This window comes from Dasypus novemcinctus, chromosome 18 (assembly GCF_030445035.2).
Source record: "Dasypus novemcinctus isolate mDasNov1 chromosome 18, mDasNov1.1.hap2, whole genome shotgun sequence".
Taxonomy (NCBI): Eukaryota; Metazoa; Chordata; class Mammalia; order Cingulata; family Dasypodidae; genus Dasypus; species Dasypus novemcinctus.
In genome coordinates, this window is record NC_080690.1 from 1,426,813 (window position 1) to 1,443,138 (window position 16,326).

Consider the following 16,326-nt stretch of genomic DNA (forward strand, 5'->3'; position numbering starts at 1 on the left):
GCAGGGAGCACCGCGGGGACCTGCCTCGGGTGGGCCGGATCTAGAGGGCCTGAGCGGGAGAGCGCCCGGGAGGCTGGACCGGGCGAGTGGAGCGTCGCCGGAGACACAGCACTTGGGGACCCTCTTGTCCAGGGACGGCGCGGCGGGGCCAGGGGGGCCTGCTCCTCGGGGACGTGCGGGGCTTACCTGGCCCCCCGGGCCCCGTCTGCCCCCACCCCCCTCGCTCCAGAGCTGCTGGAACTGCGGGCGCAAGGCGAGCGAGACCTGCAGCGGCTGCAACGCGGCGCGCTACTGCGGCTCCTTCTGCCAGCACAAGGACTGGGAGCGCCACCACCACGTGTGCGGCCAGAGCCTCCAGAGCCCTGCGGCCGAGGCCGCCCCCGGCCCCGCGCCCACGGACGCTGCCACCGGCCCGGGGCCCGCGCCGCCAACGGGCGCCGCCAGCCCCGGTGAGCCCGGCTCCACGGGGCCGTCCCGCCCCGGCTCCCCCGGCCCGCCGGACGCCGCGCCCCGCTGACCCCTCCCGGGCCTGACGCCCGCCCGCCGACCCCACCAGTCCCCGGGCCCGGGAGCCCGGCCGACGGTCACTGCTGCTACTGCTTCTCTCCAAAAGAAAACCGCACCAGCGAGCTCGCTCCGCGCTCGTCCTCAGCCGCCCAGCAACGGCGCTCGCCGACCCTGAGCGGCTCTGGGGACCTCACCGGCCCTGAGGAGTGGGCGCCCTCGTCTCCTGCCCCCCCCTCCTTCTTTCCTTTGTGACTTCCACACACTCTCTCTTTAGCAAAAAAGGTCTAATCGTTTGGTGGCTTATATTTGCAGCAAAGAATTCTTGGGGTTTTCAGTTTGTTTTTTTGGCAAGAGAACTACTCAGAAAAGGACAAAGGAAACTGAGGGAGGTTTTACCCCTCCCCACCGGAAAGGAAAAAGAAGAAAACTGTTCTCTGACAGCTGGAGAGCGGTGCTGCGGAGCGCCTGGACCCCGCGGGCCGTGGCGGCTCGGCGAGGACGGGAAGGAGCCTGCGGTTTCCAATTCAAGCAGCATGTCTGGCTGCAGGTTATACCGGGGATTTTCCTCTCTCCTTTAATATCAGACTCTTTGGCTTTAAGTGAAAATCCAAAAATTGTTTTTAAGTAAGTAAAGGAAGGACATTGTAAACTACCTTGCTAGCTCGCCAAGGATACCAGACCCACCTCTGCTCCAAAGGAGATCCAAAAAGCAAACGAAGCCGAGATCCAAAACGTTTCGTCACTGCCAAAGTCCTCTCCACTGTCGCAGCCTGCCCCAGGCTCGTTCGGCCCCCAGGCCTCTTCTCCTTTTGTATCTGGGCTGTTGGGATGTCGGGGTTTGGGGGGTTTTTGCCCAACAAGAAGCGGCCTCTTGTTTCTTCTCAACAGCAGCAGGTCGCTGGCCGGGGTGGACGAGCCCATCGGCCACGGCGCCCCGTGCACGTGGAGCTGCTCGGTCACTTCTCCCGTCCTCTGTGAGTTTTCATCCCATCTGATTTTTCCAGTTGTGAAAAAAGATGCTTCCCAGGAAGGACGCTGTTCCGGAACCAGGCTGCAGCGAGCTTCCAGGGTCTCCGCGCTCTTCGGGGCGCCGCCGCGCCCCTGCCCGCTGCTTCTCGGGGCTCCCCTCCTCTACCTCGCTCCTCTCTGCTCCCCGACGCCGCCGGCCCCGGCGCCTTGCTGAGCCACTCTCCTTCCCTTAAACTTTTGCAGAAAACAGGAAAACTGCAAACAAAACCAGCCACCCTCCCCGCCAGACGGCTGCGACGGGCCGCTGTACATAACCCTGCGCGTCCGAGCCGACGCTCCCGGGGGCCCCACCCCAGCCGGCAATGCTGCAGGGGCTTCTGGGAACGCTGTCCCTCCCCTCCAGCCCCTCAAGGATTCCGAGGATAAGGACAGCCCCACGCGTCCCCACGGAGGGGCCGCAGCCTCGCGCGTCTTCTCGCGTTGCTGTAAAAAGTCCGAGAGTGACAGTGCAATACCGAGAACGGCCCGGGGGCTGGAGGCCACGGCTGGGAGGCCACGGCGCGCGTTAATGTGAATGTACATAGTCTTTGCAGAGGTCCAAGAGTGAGACTCACGATGACAGCGATACTGAACAAGAGATGTCTGCCAAATGAAAACCACTCAGAAACCACGGAGGCGCGGGAGGCTGAGCGAGTCCATGTTCAGAGAAACCTGGATGCTGGTCTTACGGGGCGGGGGCGGCCGTGGTTCATTTGATTGTTACTATTTTTCCAGAGTTGTAAAAATTCTTTCTTTGAGCATTAAAAGGGAGGATTCGATCAAAGCACCTTCTCCAGCCTGGCCGCAGCCGCGTCCTGGGGCCGGGGAGAGTAGGGGCTCCCCATGGCCCCCCATTTCCTTCTCCGGCCGGTCCCCCAGGCTTGCCTCGTCAGGTCTCAAGAAGGTGAGACCGGCCCAACGCGGGGCTCCGGTAGGCGGGGACGCCTGTGGCTGCTCCGGCCTCACCGTCCTTCCCACACCGGCCCCTTGCGCCTTCCTGCCCGCGCCCTTCCAGATGGTTTGAGGGTGCGCGCGGCGAGTTCAGGGGGAAGTGGAGCCGCTGCGGCTGCGCGGCCTGGCGGGTGGTGCCGCTGGGAGGAGGCTTGGAGCAGCTGCCTCGATGGCCAGGGTCCCTGCCAGCCGGGGGGCGCACCTGGCCCCGGGGACCACCCCACGCATGGCTGCAGTAGAGCCTGGAGACCCCCTGGTTTGCCGCCGCCCCACGTCCCCTCAGAGGCCCCTCGCTGGGCACAAGCGGGCGTGCCAGAGGACGGCGTGCTGGCCGGCTGCCCACTGCCACCCCACCCCAGGGGCCCAGCCCGAGGTCCTGAGACCGCCTCACTGGACACCAGGAGGGTGCCGGGGTCCCTGCTAGTCCAGCGCTGGCCTTTCCTGCCCACCCATGTGCTCAGGCCCCACGGCCCGTAGCTGGGAGCGCCCGTCCTGGGGGGCCTGGGGAAGGCGCTGGGCAGGGCCCTGTGGCCACACAAGGCCCTTCTCACTGCTGGGCTGGAAGTTCCGGGAGAAGCTGAGCTCACGGGCTCCCGCCCCCTAGGCCCCCGCAGCCTGGACGCCCCGTCTGCAGCCAAAGCTAAGAGAGGAGGGGGCGGCACTCGCTTGCCGGCTGCCTCCCACGACGCCGACTCTGGGGCCCCTGCTGCAGTGGCCTGGGCTGCGCGGGGCCTCCCGCTCGGGCGGCTGCCAGGCGGGGGTGAGCCACTGCAGGGGGCAGTGGACGGCCAGCACCGGGGGCTTTTCAAAGAGCAGCAGGGGTGGGGGAGCAGAGCACACGGCCCTGGGGGGGGCCAGCAGGTGACGGTGGGCCCTGGGCGGGTGCCTGCCGGGCCGCGATGCCCTGCTTTCACGCGTGCCACCTGTTGAGGGGCACCCACGATACCTGAGGGCAAGAGCGGCAGCAGCCCCCATCCCGCCCAGAAGGCTGCGCAGCAGGGAGGGCTGCGTCAGTCCCCCCCGACTCCCTGCCCCACTGGGCACCCCCGGGGCGTGGCCTCTCTGCCTGCCCAGCCTCCTCCATCCCTCTCCTGGGAGGCACCGCGGCCCCGGTCTGGCCTGGCCTGTGCGGCCTGGGGGGGTCCAGCCATCCACCAGGACAGACCCTGCTGGGTCCTTCCTCGGTCTTGGCGGTGCCCCCCACTCCACACGGGCCCGGGGTGGGGCGGGGACAGGCTGGAGCCACCACAGGCTCTGCCACCCAGCAGGCCCTGGCGAGCCCCGCGTCCCAGGGCGCAGGGGGACAGCGGAGGAAGCCCGAGGTTCCGGGGCAGCAGGGGGGGCTGCCGTGGCCCTGGGGGGGGGGCCGCATCGGAGGCCCAGGGCGGTTCTGGTGACAGAAGGGGTAGGGGGCCGGGGCGGCCTGTTGGGTTTCACCCCAGCTGGGCTTGGAGCCGGCCCTCAGGCCCCAGCCGCCCACCTCCGTGGTGCCTCGTGGCCACACAGCCCCCTCCTCGAGTCTGTCCCCCCACCTGCCGGCCAGCAGGTCTACCCGTGCGCTGCTCCTCCCCGCAGCCCACCCGCTCGAGGCTCGTCCTTGGCCTCCATCAGCTCATCCTCTGACCCACCCGGCCATCTGTCCACCCACCCGCTCTTCCATCTGTCCATCCCTTTGCCCACCTGCCCATCGAGCCCCCGGCTGCGCCCCCCCAGCACTATTCCAGCCGCCACTCTGCCCCCGTCTCCCCACCAGTGCTGTGCCTCCAGCCACCGAGCCACCCGGGCCCGTGTGCGTCCGCCCATCCTCCAGCCCAGTCCATGCCCTCTCCCTCCACGGACCCAGAGCAGGGCCCCACCTTCCTTGTGCGCCTCGCTGCCCTGCGGGGACAGCAGCCCCCAGCCCCCGGCAGGTCCAGGCTGCCCCTGCGGCGGGGGCTGGTGCCCCGAGACTCCAGCCACGCTGTGGACCACCCGGCAGGCATGGCACAGGCGTGCACCCTGAGGGTCGCCCCCTGCTGGGGCCTTGCACAGACCCCCAGGCAGGCAGAGCCAGTGCGCAGCAGCCGGGCCCCTCCCATCTGCAGGAGCCCCCACCCCAAGGAGGGGCCCAGGAGGGGAGGCGCGGCCGAGGGGCAGGGGTGGCACCTCTAGCTGCAGCAGGGTGCTCGCCTCAGCCCCACACCCGGCTTTCCCGGGGTCCCCCTGGCGCGGGGCTGAGCCCACGACGGGAGATGCAAGAACAGATCCCACGCAGGCGGGTCTCCGGGGCCCGCGCACCACGACAGGCCACGTTCCAAGGGACGCGGGAGCAGGTCGCGCTCGAAGCGCGTTGTGGGGGGGGGGGCGGAGAAAGAGGCCAGGGCGCCAGGAGGTGGGGGCTGCGCGGGGCTGCTTCAACACCCCTGGCCCTGGCGCCGCCCGAGTCTGCGGAGCCAGCCCGCGTGGGGTCCCCAGGCCTCCCGCGGCCCCTGGACAGGGGACAGCCCACCGCAGGGAACAGCCAGGGCGTGGCCTCCGCACCTCGCGGAGACGGAGCCGCCTTCCAGTTCCTCTTCTTCAGAAAAAGTAAAATACTCCCCAAAAGCAGCTGAGCCAGAGTGCCCGGGTAGGGTCCCGGTACGGGGGCTGCGCGGCCCCAGCGCGGCTGTTGCGTGCCGGGGGAGACGCTGCCGTCCCGGGCTCCGCCCCTCCTTGGGCCCCCGGCCCGCCCCACACGGTGGCCGAGTGCGGGGTCTTTGCTCCACGCCGGGCAGGCACGAGGCCGCCCCCTGGAGCGCGCTCCGGCAGGGAGAGGGGACAGACGCCGTGGCGCCACGCCGGGCGTGGGGAGGGGCGCGCAGGCCCTCCGGGGGCTGCTGAGCCTGGGGCTCCGCCTGCTGCCCCCCGGCAGGTGGCTGGGACGGGCGTCCACTGGCCATCGTGGCCTGAGGGCAAGCGAGCAGAAGGGGCCGTGGCCGCTGGTGAGGGTCCTCGGAGGCCAGCCCTGGCCGCCCCCGGGGCCTGACGCCGTGGGGCTGGGGGCAGGCACCCCCCTCAATACGCGGCCCAGCTTGCAGCACGGCGCATCCGGGGTCATCTCGGAGGTGGACGGGGCACATCTGTCCCCTCCCGGCCGCAGCGAGAGCCGGCAGGGCCTGGCGTGGGGGCGGGCAGGGGGGATGGCACATGACCAGGTCCTCCCGCTGCAGGGCTTGGAACCCACGGGGACCGGGCAGGGCTGGACGTGGCCTGCGCAGTGTCCTGCCCGCCACGGGGAGGCAGAGGGATGTGCCGTGGCCAGCGCCGTCCATGGGCCACGCCCACAGGCGGGAGTGCAGCAGTCACTGTCCCCCCAACCTGGGGCTGCAGGGGGAGCCGTTTCCACGGGACGCTGCGGCCGTTCCAGGGAGCAGGAGCAACCCAGGGAGGCTTCGTGGAGGTGGCGGCATGACCCTGCGGGGTACGTGCCCCCGGAGGTGGGCACACGTGCATCTGTGCAAGTGCCTGGAGGCGGGGGAGGGAAGGGTCCTGGGGGTCGGCACACCGAGGTGGGGAGCAGGGAAGCGCGGGTGCTGCCCGGGGGAGCGGGGCAGGTGCGGCCGCCGCCCTCCCCCTCCGCCCCGCACCCACGTGGAGGAAGGCAGCGCCCAGGTGCCCGGCGAGCCGCCCCCGCTTCCCCCGCCCCAGGCCGAGTTCCCAGGGAACGGCAACGACGGGCCGGGCCGGGCGGGGGTCACGGGGCTGCAGCGCCCCCCGAGGAGGGGCCGCCCTGGGACGTGCTGGGGTGCGCTGCCAGCCAAAGGCCGCGTCGGCGCTCAGGAAGTCGGGCGCTGGTCACTCGGCCCCGTGGGAGGGACAGATGGGCTGCACGGCTGGGGGGAGCCCGCGGGCCAGGGGCCTTTCCTTGACCAAGCCGCCCGGCCCCGCCCCCGGCCCCGCCCCCTGGCAGGTGCCCTGCAGTTACTCCAGCTTCTCGCCGGCTGGTGAGGGCCCCGTGGACGTGGCGGGAGGACCCCGGCCTAACTTAAGAGTGTCCCACTGAAGGGGACAGGGTTGGGGTCCACAGGGAAGCCATGGGGGTGCGGTCGGGATGGACGCACGGAGGTGGTCGGGCCAGGGCTCCTCCGCTCGCCTCCACCCTCCCTGCACACACCTGGCGCTGGCCCCGGAGGCCTGGTTCTGCCTGCCTCAACCTGTTAGGGCCGCCCCGGTGCTGCCCCCTCCAGGAAGCCTGCCCTGACTGCTCTGGCTGAGCGGGTTGCCGCCTAGTGCGTGTCCTTGGCGGCGCCCGGACCGCAGGCGGCCGAGCTTCCTGTGCTCTCGCCGCTGACGCTGGCGGGACGCTGGCGGTCCCCAGCCGCGCTGCCGCAGGCTGTTCCCCCCGAGACCCCGCCCCCGGGAAAGGGGCGGGCAGGGGTCTGCCAGGCCGGAGGCGGGAGGCAGCGCGGCGGGAGGCCTCGAGGCTCAAGTGGGCGCAGCTGGGGCGGGGGGGGGGGGGGGGGGGGTGGGCGCTTAAAGCCCGGGAGGCCGGGCGGGCGCCCCGTGGAGGGAGCAGGCGCGCAGCCCGCACATGTGGCCCTTCTGGAGCCGCGCGCTCTTCCCGCCCCCCACGGAGGCCTGGCTCCAGAGAGTCTGCGCGGACCCCGAGGCCCAGGGCTGGGGGGCCTGGGGGGGCGCCGAGGAGGCCCCTCTGGGCTCGGGGGCAGGGGCCGAGGAGGAGGAAGAGGAAGAGGAGAGAAGGGCGGCGGCAGAGGACGACGAGGACGGCGCGGGCGCCCCCCTTCCTCTCCTGGGGAGGGGGGCCCCGGCCGAGCACCCCGTGCCTAACCAGGTAGAGCCGCCGGCGGGCGACCCGGACTGGGGGGGGGGCGGGGCCCTTCCACCTGGGACTGCCCGGCCCCCGGAGGGCGCGACCCACCCTACCTCTGCGCAGCCGGAGGGGTTGGGGCACGGTCTCTGGCCTGCGGGCCTTCCTAGGGGCGCGGGGCCTCCCTGGGAATTACAGGGGGCGTCCCTGCGGGTCTGACCCCACTTCAGAGCCCGGGAAGGCGTTCCCTGGCCATCCCCCTGGTCCCCCACTTGGGGCCTTGGCCTGCCCCACCCGGGCGGGGGGCGTCTGCGAGGGCTGCGGGCCCTGGGGGGCAGGCGGGGTCGCCGCCGCGCCGCCGCGGTCAGCCGGGACTGCCCGGCAGGAGCTGGAGGCCATCAGGCGGAGGCTGCGGGCCATGGAGTGCGCCCGGCCGCCCGGCTCGGCCCGCGAGGACCAGGGCGCGGGGGCGGCCCTGCCGGGGCAGCTGTGGAGTCCCCCGCCGGGTAAGCTGGGGCGGGGGCAGCCGGGCGGGGCCCTGAGCGCGGCCGGGGGTCTTAGAACAGGCTCCCTGGATGCCCGGGGGAACGGAGTGGACAGAGACCCCAGTATCAGGCCCTGCCCAGGCGCCAAGGCCCCCCACCCCATCTGAGGCTGCCCCCCCCCAGGCTGCCTCTTCCCCGGGACCCCCAAGAATGTGGAGGCCGACCACAGATCCGTCTACGTGGGCAACGTGAGTGGGGGGTGTGCCAGCCCCGCCCCCCAGGCCCCCCTTGAAATGGGGTCGGCCCTCCCGGGAGTCATTGGGGGCACAGAGGCTGCCGCCTGGGGGCGCGGTGGGCCCAGCGTGGGGGCGGCGCAGCGTTGGGGACCGTCCTCTGAGCAGAGTGCTGAGCATGGGCGGGGGCCACTGGGCGGGAGGAGACCCCAGGGAGGGAGAGGCTGGAAGCCCCCAGGGGCCTGCACCTGTGCCAGGTGGACTATGGGGGCTCAGCGGAAGAGCTGGAGGCGCACTTCCACCCCTGCGGGGATGTCCACCGCGTCACCATCCTCTGCGACAAGTTCTCCGGGCACCCCAAGGGGTCAGTGCGGGGCCAAGGCGGGGCAGGCAGGGGGCGGTGGGGCCACAGGAGGCTGGGCCCCTCGTTTACTGCCGAGGACGGGCACCCAGCAGCCGCGCCTGGCCCCCAACACTCCCCTCCACCCCACAGCACCCCCTCCCTTCCCCTCACCCCTCCCTTCCCCTCACCCCTCCCTTCCCCTCACCCCTCCCTTCCCCTCACCCCTCCTCCCCTCACCCTTTCTCCCCCCCCAGCTACGCCTACATAGAGTTTGCGGCCCGGAGCTCGGCCCTGGCCGCGGTGGAGCTGCACGAGAGCGTCTTCCGGGGCCGGGTCATCAAGGTGCGCACCTCTGGGCAGCCAGATGGGCTGCGCGGGCGGCACCTGCGGGCGCGAGCTCGGCAGCACCTGGGGCGCAGCGCAGAGGCTGGTTGTGTCCAGGGACACATCAGGGTGGCCCAGCCTGGGGGTCGCGCTGCAATGAGACCCCAGACTCAGGCTGGGCCTGGCCGGTGTGGACCTGGGAGGCGGGCCCCCACCCAGGAAGACGTGGACGACGACAGCTGGTGACCACGGCGGGAGGGTGGGCTTGGGCCCCAGGTCAGGCGCAGGGCAGGGTCTACCAACCTCAGCCAATCCTGTGCTGGGGGCGGGGATCTGGGCACCCGGGTCTGTGGAAGCTGGGAGAAACCCAGGAAGACTTCACGGAGGCAGCCTCGGTCCTGGGCTTGGCACAGGGCTGGGTTTAGGCTGTGCTGGCAGGAGGCGGCGGGTTGAGGGCCGGTCCCAGGGCCGTCCCCACCAGCCGTGACCTGGGGTCAGCTCAGCCTTCTGTGCAGGTGCTGCCGAAAAGAACCAACTTCCCAGGGGTCAGCTCGACGGACCGCGGGGGGCGCCGGGGTGCCAGGGCAGGGCCCAGGCTCCCACCACGAGGACGCCACCGGTGAGCGGGCGGCCCCTCCCCCTCCCCGCTCACGGAGGCCCCGGAAGGGCACAGCCCCCCAGGCGGCTAACCTGGCTCCTGAGCCGCCGGGCGGCGCCCCTGCACGCTCGCCAGCTGTCCTGGGCGCGTCCTGGCACGGCCTGGCGAAGGCCCCACCTCTGGCTCTTTCCCGCTCAGGGCACGTGGAAGACTCTCGCCCTGGTTCCCGCCGTATTGAAGGAGGAGCCGCAGGGGCCCGGGGGCCACAAGAGGGGTGTGGCGAGGCAAGAGGCCCGCAGGCGGGGCGGAGGTGGCCAGCCTGGCCAGAGCCTGTCCTGGCCCGCAAACCTCGGCCTGGGGGCACCCAGCCCCGCGGGGGGCGGGCGGGCAGGGGCGGGCAGGGGCCTTTTAAAGAATGGAAACGTGCGCATCTTATGGTGAAGAATAAATTATTAAACTTGAAGATGTTTTAAAAGCAGGCGACGGATCCCCCATTCCTCCCGCTGGGGAGCACGTCACGTTCCCTTTGGTCTGTCACGGGCAGACTCTGGAAAGGTGGGGTCCCCGAGAGCTGGGCCACACGTCCACCCCACGCTGGCCCTCGTGCCCAGGGCAGGCGGCGAGCGGGCGGCTCCTGCAGGCGCCGGGCAAGGCAGCGGCAGCGACGCACCTGCAGGCCCCTCCCGCTCACCTGCGCGCCCCAGGCCCCGCCCCCACCCGCCCGCCAGTGCCCGTGGTCACCACCCACGTGGCCTGGCCGTCCCATGAGGCCCTGGGCAGCCTTCTGGCCAAAGCGGCTCATTGCTTGTAGGGGATGATCTTGTCCTGACCCTCCTGAGCGAGGAGCCCCTTCCCATGGACTCGGCCCGGTCAGGGCGCGGGTGGAGGGGCCAGGGCGCGGGTGGAGGGGCCAGGGCGCGGGTGGAGGGGCCAGGGCGCGGGTGGAGGGGCCAGGGCGCGGGTGGAGGGGCCAGGGCGCTCCTGGCATGGGCCTCGGAGCCTCGACTTTCTCAGACTTAAAGTGGGGCGCTAACAATGCACGCAGAAGCTCTCTAATGCAAAAAGCTACAGACTGGCCCGGCTGCCCTAACAGGAAAACCAGGTGGGGGGTGAACACAAAGCAGGGGGCACAGGACTGGCAGGCACTGGGTCACTGCCAACGGCCTGGGCGCCTTCTGGCTTTCTCCTTCCCCATCTTGGTGGGACTCTCGTCCTCGTGCTCTCAAGAATGCTGCCTGAGCTCCAGCTAGCACGTCTGAATTCCAGGCACGAAGAAGGCAAAAGCCGAGAGGCACACGTCTGCTGGTTAGGCTCATGTGTCAGTGCAGCCGGTGACAGTGTCCAGCTGCTTGGTCAAGCAGGCGCTGGCCTGTTACCGTGAACTCATTTCATTGACTAAATCGGCAAGCTGGTCGCGTCTGTGGCGGTTACACCTACAGGCAGCTGAGGAGCTGGCCTCCCGCGAGACATCCCATCCAACCAGCTTCCCGCAAGGCCCTCCTGACACCTTCCACCCGGCCCCCCCACCCCCCACCCCAGTCTGGCTGGCTATGCCCAGGAACACGGGGTTCTGCCAGGAAGAAAGGGGAGCAATGCTGGGCTGGCCCCCCGGCCCCGCGGGTGCTGGGCCGTCCTCTCGGGCAGACAGGAAGCTGGCGCCAAAGGCCACCCTGTACCGGGACCCGCTGCCCTGAGGGCGGGTGGCTCTTCCTCAGCCCAGTTCCCCCAGCTCAGCCTGGCCACAAGGGATGCTGGGAAGTGTGCGAGTGCAAGTGTGAGTGTGAGTCGGGCTTAGCGCCTGGACACAGCAGCAGATGGACGGGTGCCCTGGGCTCGGGCGGCGTGGCGGCTGGAGGCAGAACCGCTCACCGTGGGGGCCTCGAGGCCAGCGTCAAGGAGTGCCTGTGCAGAGCCGCAGGGGGCTGCCCCTCCCAGCTGGGGTCTGAGTGGGGGCCGAACTCTGCAGACCCCCCAGCCGAGCCCCCAGCTTCCAGTGCTCAGCACACGAGAGGCGGCCAGAGCAGAGGGTGGCAGAGCGGCCAGCTCCCAGGCCCTCGGTGCGTCCTGCCGGCATCCCCGTCCCCTAGTCCCCCATACTGTCCAGGCCCCTCACCTGGCCATGCCCCTGAAGAGCCCTGTAAGCAGACCTGCCAGGTGAAGCACCTGCCAGCACAAAAGGAAACAGCCTGGCTTCCTTCCAAGGCCTTTAGTCGACGCCCACATGCACAGAGGCCCCGGCCCCCGGCCCATCCCGCTGGGGAAGAGGCAGTGTGATGACACATGGACATGCAGGGCAGTCACGCACAGAGCGCGCCTCCCCAGCGGGGCCGCCGAGCGCTGGTCAGCAGACCTGCACCATCATGGATGCCACCATGTTGTCGAACGCCCTGCAAGGAGAGACGCCAATCAGAGGACGCGCTCTGAGGACGCGGACCTCCGGCTCTGCTGCCCCCCCGCCCCCGCCGCCGCCCCCCGCCGTCCAGACGCTCGGCGCGGCCTCCGGGGCCCAGGGAAGGAGACGTGGCCAAGAGGCGGGATGCGGTCAGTCCCCGGGCCAGCCCAGCCTTGGCTCCTTGCTGCTGGGCAGCGTCCTGCCGCCCTGCTCACTTCTGCGTCCTCCTTGCTGGGGTCTCCCGGCGTTCACACCAGGAGGGTCCCATCAGGGTGGAGGGCGCAGCCGGCGCGCCGAGACGCAGTGTCCTATGTGGCAGCCCCTGGGACCCGGGACACGCCAGGCCTGGAAAGGCGCTGAGGACTGAGCCTGGCTGGGGTCACTTCTGGCTGCAGGGAGCAGGTCTGGAGGACAAGTGACCCCAAGTCACCCCACGGGCACCTCCATGCTCTTCGGGGCATCTGAGGGTCAAGTCTGTGTGACGAGGCCAGCCTAAGCAATGGGAACCGGCGCAGCGGGTGGCGGAGGAGAGGCCGCCCTCTCCGGGAGGCCAGTGCGTGTGGGCTCTCGCTGGGTGCTGGGAGGCGCTCGAGCAGCCGCTGGGCCCTGCCCCACCCACCCCCCTGCCCTGCTTTATCCCTGGACATTCTGTGTCAAGCGGGTCTGGAAAGCCAGGGTTCCACTGTGTGGCAGTTCGACGTTTGTGAATTCCAAAAAGGAGGGCTGTGTTTGTAAACTGGCCTGTCCCTCTGGGCGTGGGCCCCTTGACTCCATCAGGTTCAGCTGGGATGGCTCTGGTTAAATTATGTTACAGTCGGGGCTTTGATCTGACCACATCTGTAGGGTGTGACTCGGTTGCGTCCCTGCCCCCTCGGTGGGCTACACAAACGGACACTCGCTCAAGAACACACGGAAGATGACAAGGAAGAGGAGAGGACTTCGCCATTTCGGCCCCACCAGGTGACAGGAAAGAGCAGGCTCAAACAGCTAAAGCCCAGGGAGAGCCGAGCCCCGTGCCAGCCTGTGGCTGAGAGAGGAAGGCGGCGCCCTGGCAGAGACGGGCAACCACCTTGCTTCACCACCGGGCCACGGGCTTTGGTGAGAAAGGAGACTTGAGCTGGGCTCCCTGGGGCCTTTTAACTGTCAGCTTCTACCCCGATAAACGCCCTGATAAAAGCCAGCGGGTCTGGGCCCCTCGAGCCCGCAGCCTCTGGCTGACACACGCTGCTTTGCTCGAGGGGAGGAGCTGGGCCTCAGGGCAAGGCAGTCCTAGAGAACGCTTTTTCAGGCAAACCAAAGGAAGTCGTCGCCCACCTGGAATGAATACAGTCCCCTGGGTTGTAGAAAGGGTTGCACATGACGTCCGTGTAGGAATTGTGCAGCTTCCGGAACATCTGAAAAAACCCAACAACGATTCTGATTAACACACAGACACAGCTACGGCCAAGTTGTTGGCTTCTCAGCATTTTAAGACAAAGGCGGGGAAACAAAATGAAACGGAACGAACGGCCCCCAGGCCCCGCCTCCCGGCGCCCGCACTCACGCTGCGGATTTCGTTGTCGCGGAGCGCGGTGTTGGAGGAGTCCACCACCATGACAAACTTCACCTTGGAGTTGGTCACGTAGCCGTATCTGCGCAGCTGTTAGGGAGCGAGCTCTGAACTCGGGCCGCCGGGAGAGCCAGCACGAGGAACGGGCGCGGGGGGCCGTCTGTTCACGCTCCCCCGTGGCTCCGAGGCGACAACCGTGAAATCACGACAGAGAGCGCCACAGGCTGGCCATGTTGACCACGCGGCCATGAGCCCGCACACTTCCCCGGGCGGCCTCTGGCATCTCCTGGTGGAGAGGAGGCTCTGCCGAGTCACGCCCAGGGGCCAGCTCTCAGGACTCTCGCTGTGTGTGCACCTACATGGCCCACCCCGTCACCCTGACATAGTCCTCGCCTGGGGATTTGAACCGCAAACCCAGTGGTTGCACAAATAAAGAGAATCCTGCTGAAGACGTCCCTGCCTCTCAGCTCAGGGTTACCGTCTATCATAACGTGGCAGCACCCAGGACACACGTCACCGCAGGTAAGCGACATTCCCGGCTTGGAATATCTACACTGAGCTCCGCAGGTTTCCAGTGATTTGTCCCAAGGGACTTGCCAAGATCATACAGCGAGTCGTGGAGCTAGACTTGATATTAGAAATAAATGACATAATCATTTCCTGCTCAAAGGTGTCGGCCAAAGGCACTGAGAAAGCCAGAGAGGACTCCTTGGAGGGGGGCAGCAGGTAGGGGAGTCCCAGCTCTCCACAAAGCAGTTTGAGGGACAAGTGTACACAGTCACACTTTTGCAGCTAATTCAAACCTTGCTTTCTCCCAAATTATTCTCCCAGTTAAGAGAAAAGAAGAGTTTGAGAACTTAATGGGCCCCACACTGCCCTAATTCCCTGATTAGCTGAAAAACCTCGTCTTTCTAGTCAAGCAATGCTAACCGGATCTAGAACATACCCTGCAACTGTAGGCAGACACCCAGATGCAAAGACTCCACAGTGCAGCGACCTGCCCTCACCCAGCGGCCCCTAAAAGATACACCTTGTAGTCTTCCGTGGGGTAGAGCAGACCCAGGTAGAGCTCCCTCTGGTCCACCAGCGCCTTCCCCATCGCTGAGATCTTCTCATCCACCACGTCCAGGGACGTGTGCACCATGTAATGGAACTTGAGCTCGTTCTCGGTGGGGATGCTGCGCGTGTAAAGAGGGTAATTCTGCAAGAAAGGACGACAGCCGCTGCCATGACCAAAACCTGCCTGTGAGCCCAGGCTATGAAAGCAACACGTGGAGCGTGCGTGAGGACGAACAAACGAGGCTGCCAGCTGCCCGCCCTGGGGTCTGGATTTGGCCACAGGGATTCTGGACTCAATCTCCAAAATCCTCTGTTGACTTCTCCAGCCTGCCGTGGACATGCCCTGCAGAGGCCCCCGTGTGATCTGAACTGAAAGGTGGGTCTACGTAGAGTCTGCAAAGGTGAAGCAGCAGGGCGGGCAGAAAAGAGAAGGCAACTGAGTTTGGGTCCGAGCAGCCTGACAACTCAACACTGTCACTGACATGACTCCCTTCCGGGGCCCCTCTGCCTCAACCCCCCTCACTCGCTTTGTGTGGGCTCCGGTCCTAGCATACGCCCTCCCCCTGCCACTGTAAATATTTGCTCTTTCTCAGCATGCCACCCACTGCCAGTGTCATCTCCTTTGCAGAAGTGCCAGCATGCCCTTTTACTGAACCCATCAAAGCTCAGCTCAAACTTCACTCGTTTTTGCACAGCCATTTCTTCTCTCCATCCCCACAATTCAATGCACGTCTGTTCAGAACGGGGCACTGCAGGGAGGATTGTGAACAGGATGCTGTCCCTTCCCTAACAGGGCTTATGGTCTGGTGAAAAGAGGTCCCCGATAAACCCATACACAAGTAAATAATGACTAGTCGTAGCACATGCTAGCACGGAGCAGGCAGGCTGCTGTGTTTGAGCAGCACCAGCAGAGCTTCCAAGCAGGGGTGAGGGCCGCCGGGTCCTGCCTCGCACGCCTGGCCTTGTGGAGGAGGCTGGGAAGGGAAGCAATGTTTTGCGCTGCAGCACAAAGTGGATGGCCGCCAACCTCTTAGGATTTGGAAAAAAACTTTCCGGAAGAAATGAGAGATGGCAGCCAAAAAAGGGGTTTCCAGATGCAAAGGCCCAGAGATCACAGAGCACAGCCTGGGAGCCAAGGAATTCAGTTTGTTAGAGGACAGGTGTGAATGGCATGAAGCTGCCAGGTGGACAGAGGCCAACCCAGGACCCCTGGGATTCCGCGCGAGGTTGCTCAGACACCATCAAGGCGGTGAGAAGCCGCTGGAGAGATTTTCAGAGGGGAGTTTCTCCCTCGGATATGTTCCTCTTTTTATTTTTTAGGAGGTAAGGCGGGACCTCGCATAAGGGAAGCAAGCGCTCAACCACTGAGCTACACCCGACCCACTCGAATTTGTTCTTAAAGCAGCACAGTGGCTACTCTGTGGGGAGAAGACTGGCGGGGGGGGGGGGCAGCAGGTGACCCTGGGAGGGAGGCGTCTCCAGGGGTAGGTGAGGAGTCTGCGCCAAGGGGGAGGGGCAGCAGGCTGGAGGGAAGCTTTGTCATCACGAGTCAGCAGCGCTCGCCGAGGACAGGGGAGGACAGGGAAGGACGGCTCGTAGGCTTCCGGCCCGCGTACTGGAAGGAGACCTGGGGGAAGGTCCCGGGGCCTGCGGGGCGCCCGCGGGTGGCACTCGGGCACCGGCAACGCGAGTCCGGAGCGGAGAGGGCCCTGCTCGGGGACGCCTGCCGACCACCTCGGCTCGGGGAAGACCACACCCGGGCCCCGTTTCGTAAGGAGGAGGCGGAGAATGAGGAAGGACGGGGGCCGGGGCAGGACGAGGCCGCCGCCCCGCCGGGCCCGCCGTACGCACCTCCTTGGCGATCACAGCGACGCACACCGCCATCTTGGAGGCCGGGCGGGCCTCCGCGTCACGTGACCCGGGCGGCCGGTCACGCGGCCCTCCTGGCCCCGCCCCGCGGCCCCGCCCCACAGCCCGGCCCTCGGCAGGCCCCGCCCCACGGCTGTAACCCCGCCCCATCTCGTAGCCCCGCCCGGCCTTTGGCAGGCCCCGCCCCGCGCCATGGCCTCGCCCCACAGCCCGGCCCTCGGC

The 16,326-nt window shown here is 67.8% G+C and overlaps 3 protein-coding genes across 6 annotated transcripts in view; 2 read left to right on the top strand and 1 right to left on the bottom strand.

Annotated features, from left to right (window-relative positions):
* Nucleotides 1-2,299, top strand: part of CBFA2T3 (CBFA2/RUNX1 partner transcriptional co-repressor 3) — a 67,561-nt gene extending 65,262 nt beyond the window's left edge. For 3 of the 4 annotated variants that reach the window (XM_058279573.2, XM_058279574.2, XM_058279575.1), the window contains one exon: nucleotides 230-2,299. In XM_058279573.2, the coding sequence (XP_058135556.1) occupies nucleotides 230-517 (288 nt within the window). In that variant the 3' untranslated portion in view covers nucleotides 518-2,299. The remainder of the gene's footprint in view (nucleotides 1-229) is intronic. The other variant, XR_009181483.2, reaches the window with a different exon arrangement.
* A 4,649-nt stretch (nucleotides 2,300-6,948) lies between these two features.
* PABPN1L (PABPN1 like, cytoplasmic) lies at nucleotides 6,949-9,693 on the top strand. Its single transcript, XM_004479598.5, has 7 exons — nucleotides 6,949-7,276; nucleotides 7,638-7,758; nucleotides 7,921-7,985; nucleotides 8,228-8,334; nucleotides 8,568-8,655; nucleotides 9,153-9,256; nucleotides 9,434-9,693. Exons 1-7 carry the CDS (start codon nucleotides 7,016-7,018, stop codon nucleotides 9,471-9,473), a joined length of 786 nt encoding a protein of 261 aa, XP_004479655.2. The 5' UTR covers nucleotides 6,949-7,015; the 3' UTR covers nucleotides 9,474-9,693.
* Nucleotides 9,694-11,426: 1,733 nt separating this feature from the next.
* Nucleotides 11,427-16,196, bottom strand: TRAPPC2L (trafficking protein particle complex subunit 2L). The gene is made up of 5 exons (XM_004479592.5): nucleotides 16,087-16,196; nucleotides 14,205-14,377; nucleotides 13,171-13,258; nucleotides 12,942-13,021; nucleotides 11,427-11,622 (listed from the first exon to the last, which is right to left on the bottom strand). Exons 1-5 carry the CDS (start codon nucleotides 16,117-16,119, stop codon nucleotides 11,577-11,579), a joined length of 420 nt encoding a protein of 139 aa, XP_004479649.1. The 5' UTR covers nucleotides 16,120-16,196; the 3' UTR covers nucleotides 11,427-11,576.
* Between the last annotated feature and the right edge of the window lie 130 nt (nucleotides 16,197-16,326).

Coding starts and splice junctions, on each gene's coding strand:
- TRAPPC2L (XM_004479592.5), bottom strand. CDS start 16,119: ATGGCGGTGTGCGTCGCTGTGATCGCCAAGGAG. Junction 13,259..14,204: donor CCCACGGAAGACTACAAGGT/GTATCTTTTAGG, acceptor ACAGCTGCGCAG/ATACGGCTACGTGACCAACT. Junction 13,022..13,170: donor GCGACAACGAAATCCGCAGC/GTGAGTGCGGGC, acceptor GGGTTTTTTCAG/ATGTTCCGGAAGCTGCACAA.
- PABPN1L (XM_004479598.5), top strand. CDS start 7,016: ATGTGGCCCTTCTGGAGCCGCGCGCTCTTCCCGCCCCCCACGGAGGCC. Junction 7,277..7,637: donor AGCACCCCGTGCCTAACCAG/GTAGAGCCGCCG, acceptor ACTGCCCGGCAG/GAGCTGGAGGCCATCAGGCG. Junction 9,257..9,433: donor CCACCACGAGGACGCCACCG/GTGAGCGGGCGG, acceptor TTTCCCGCTCAG/GGCACGTGGAAGACTCTCGC.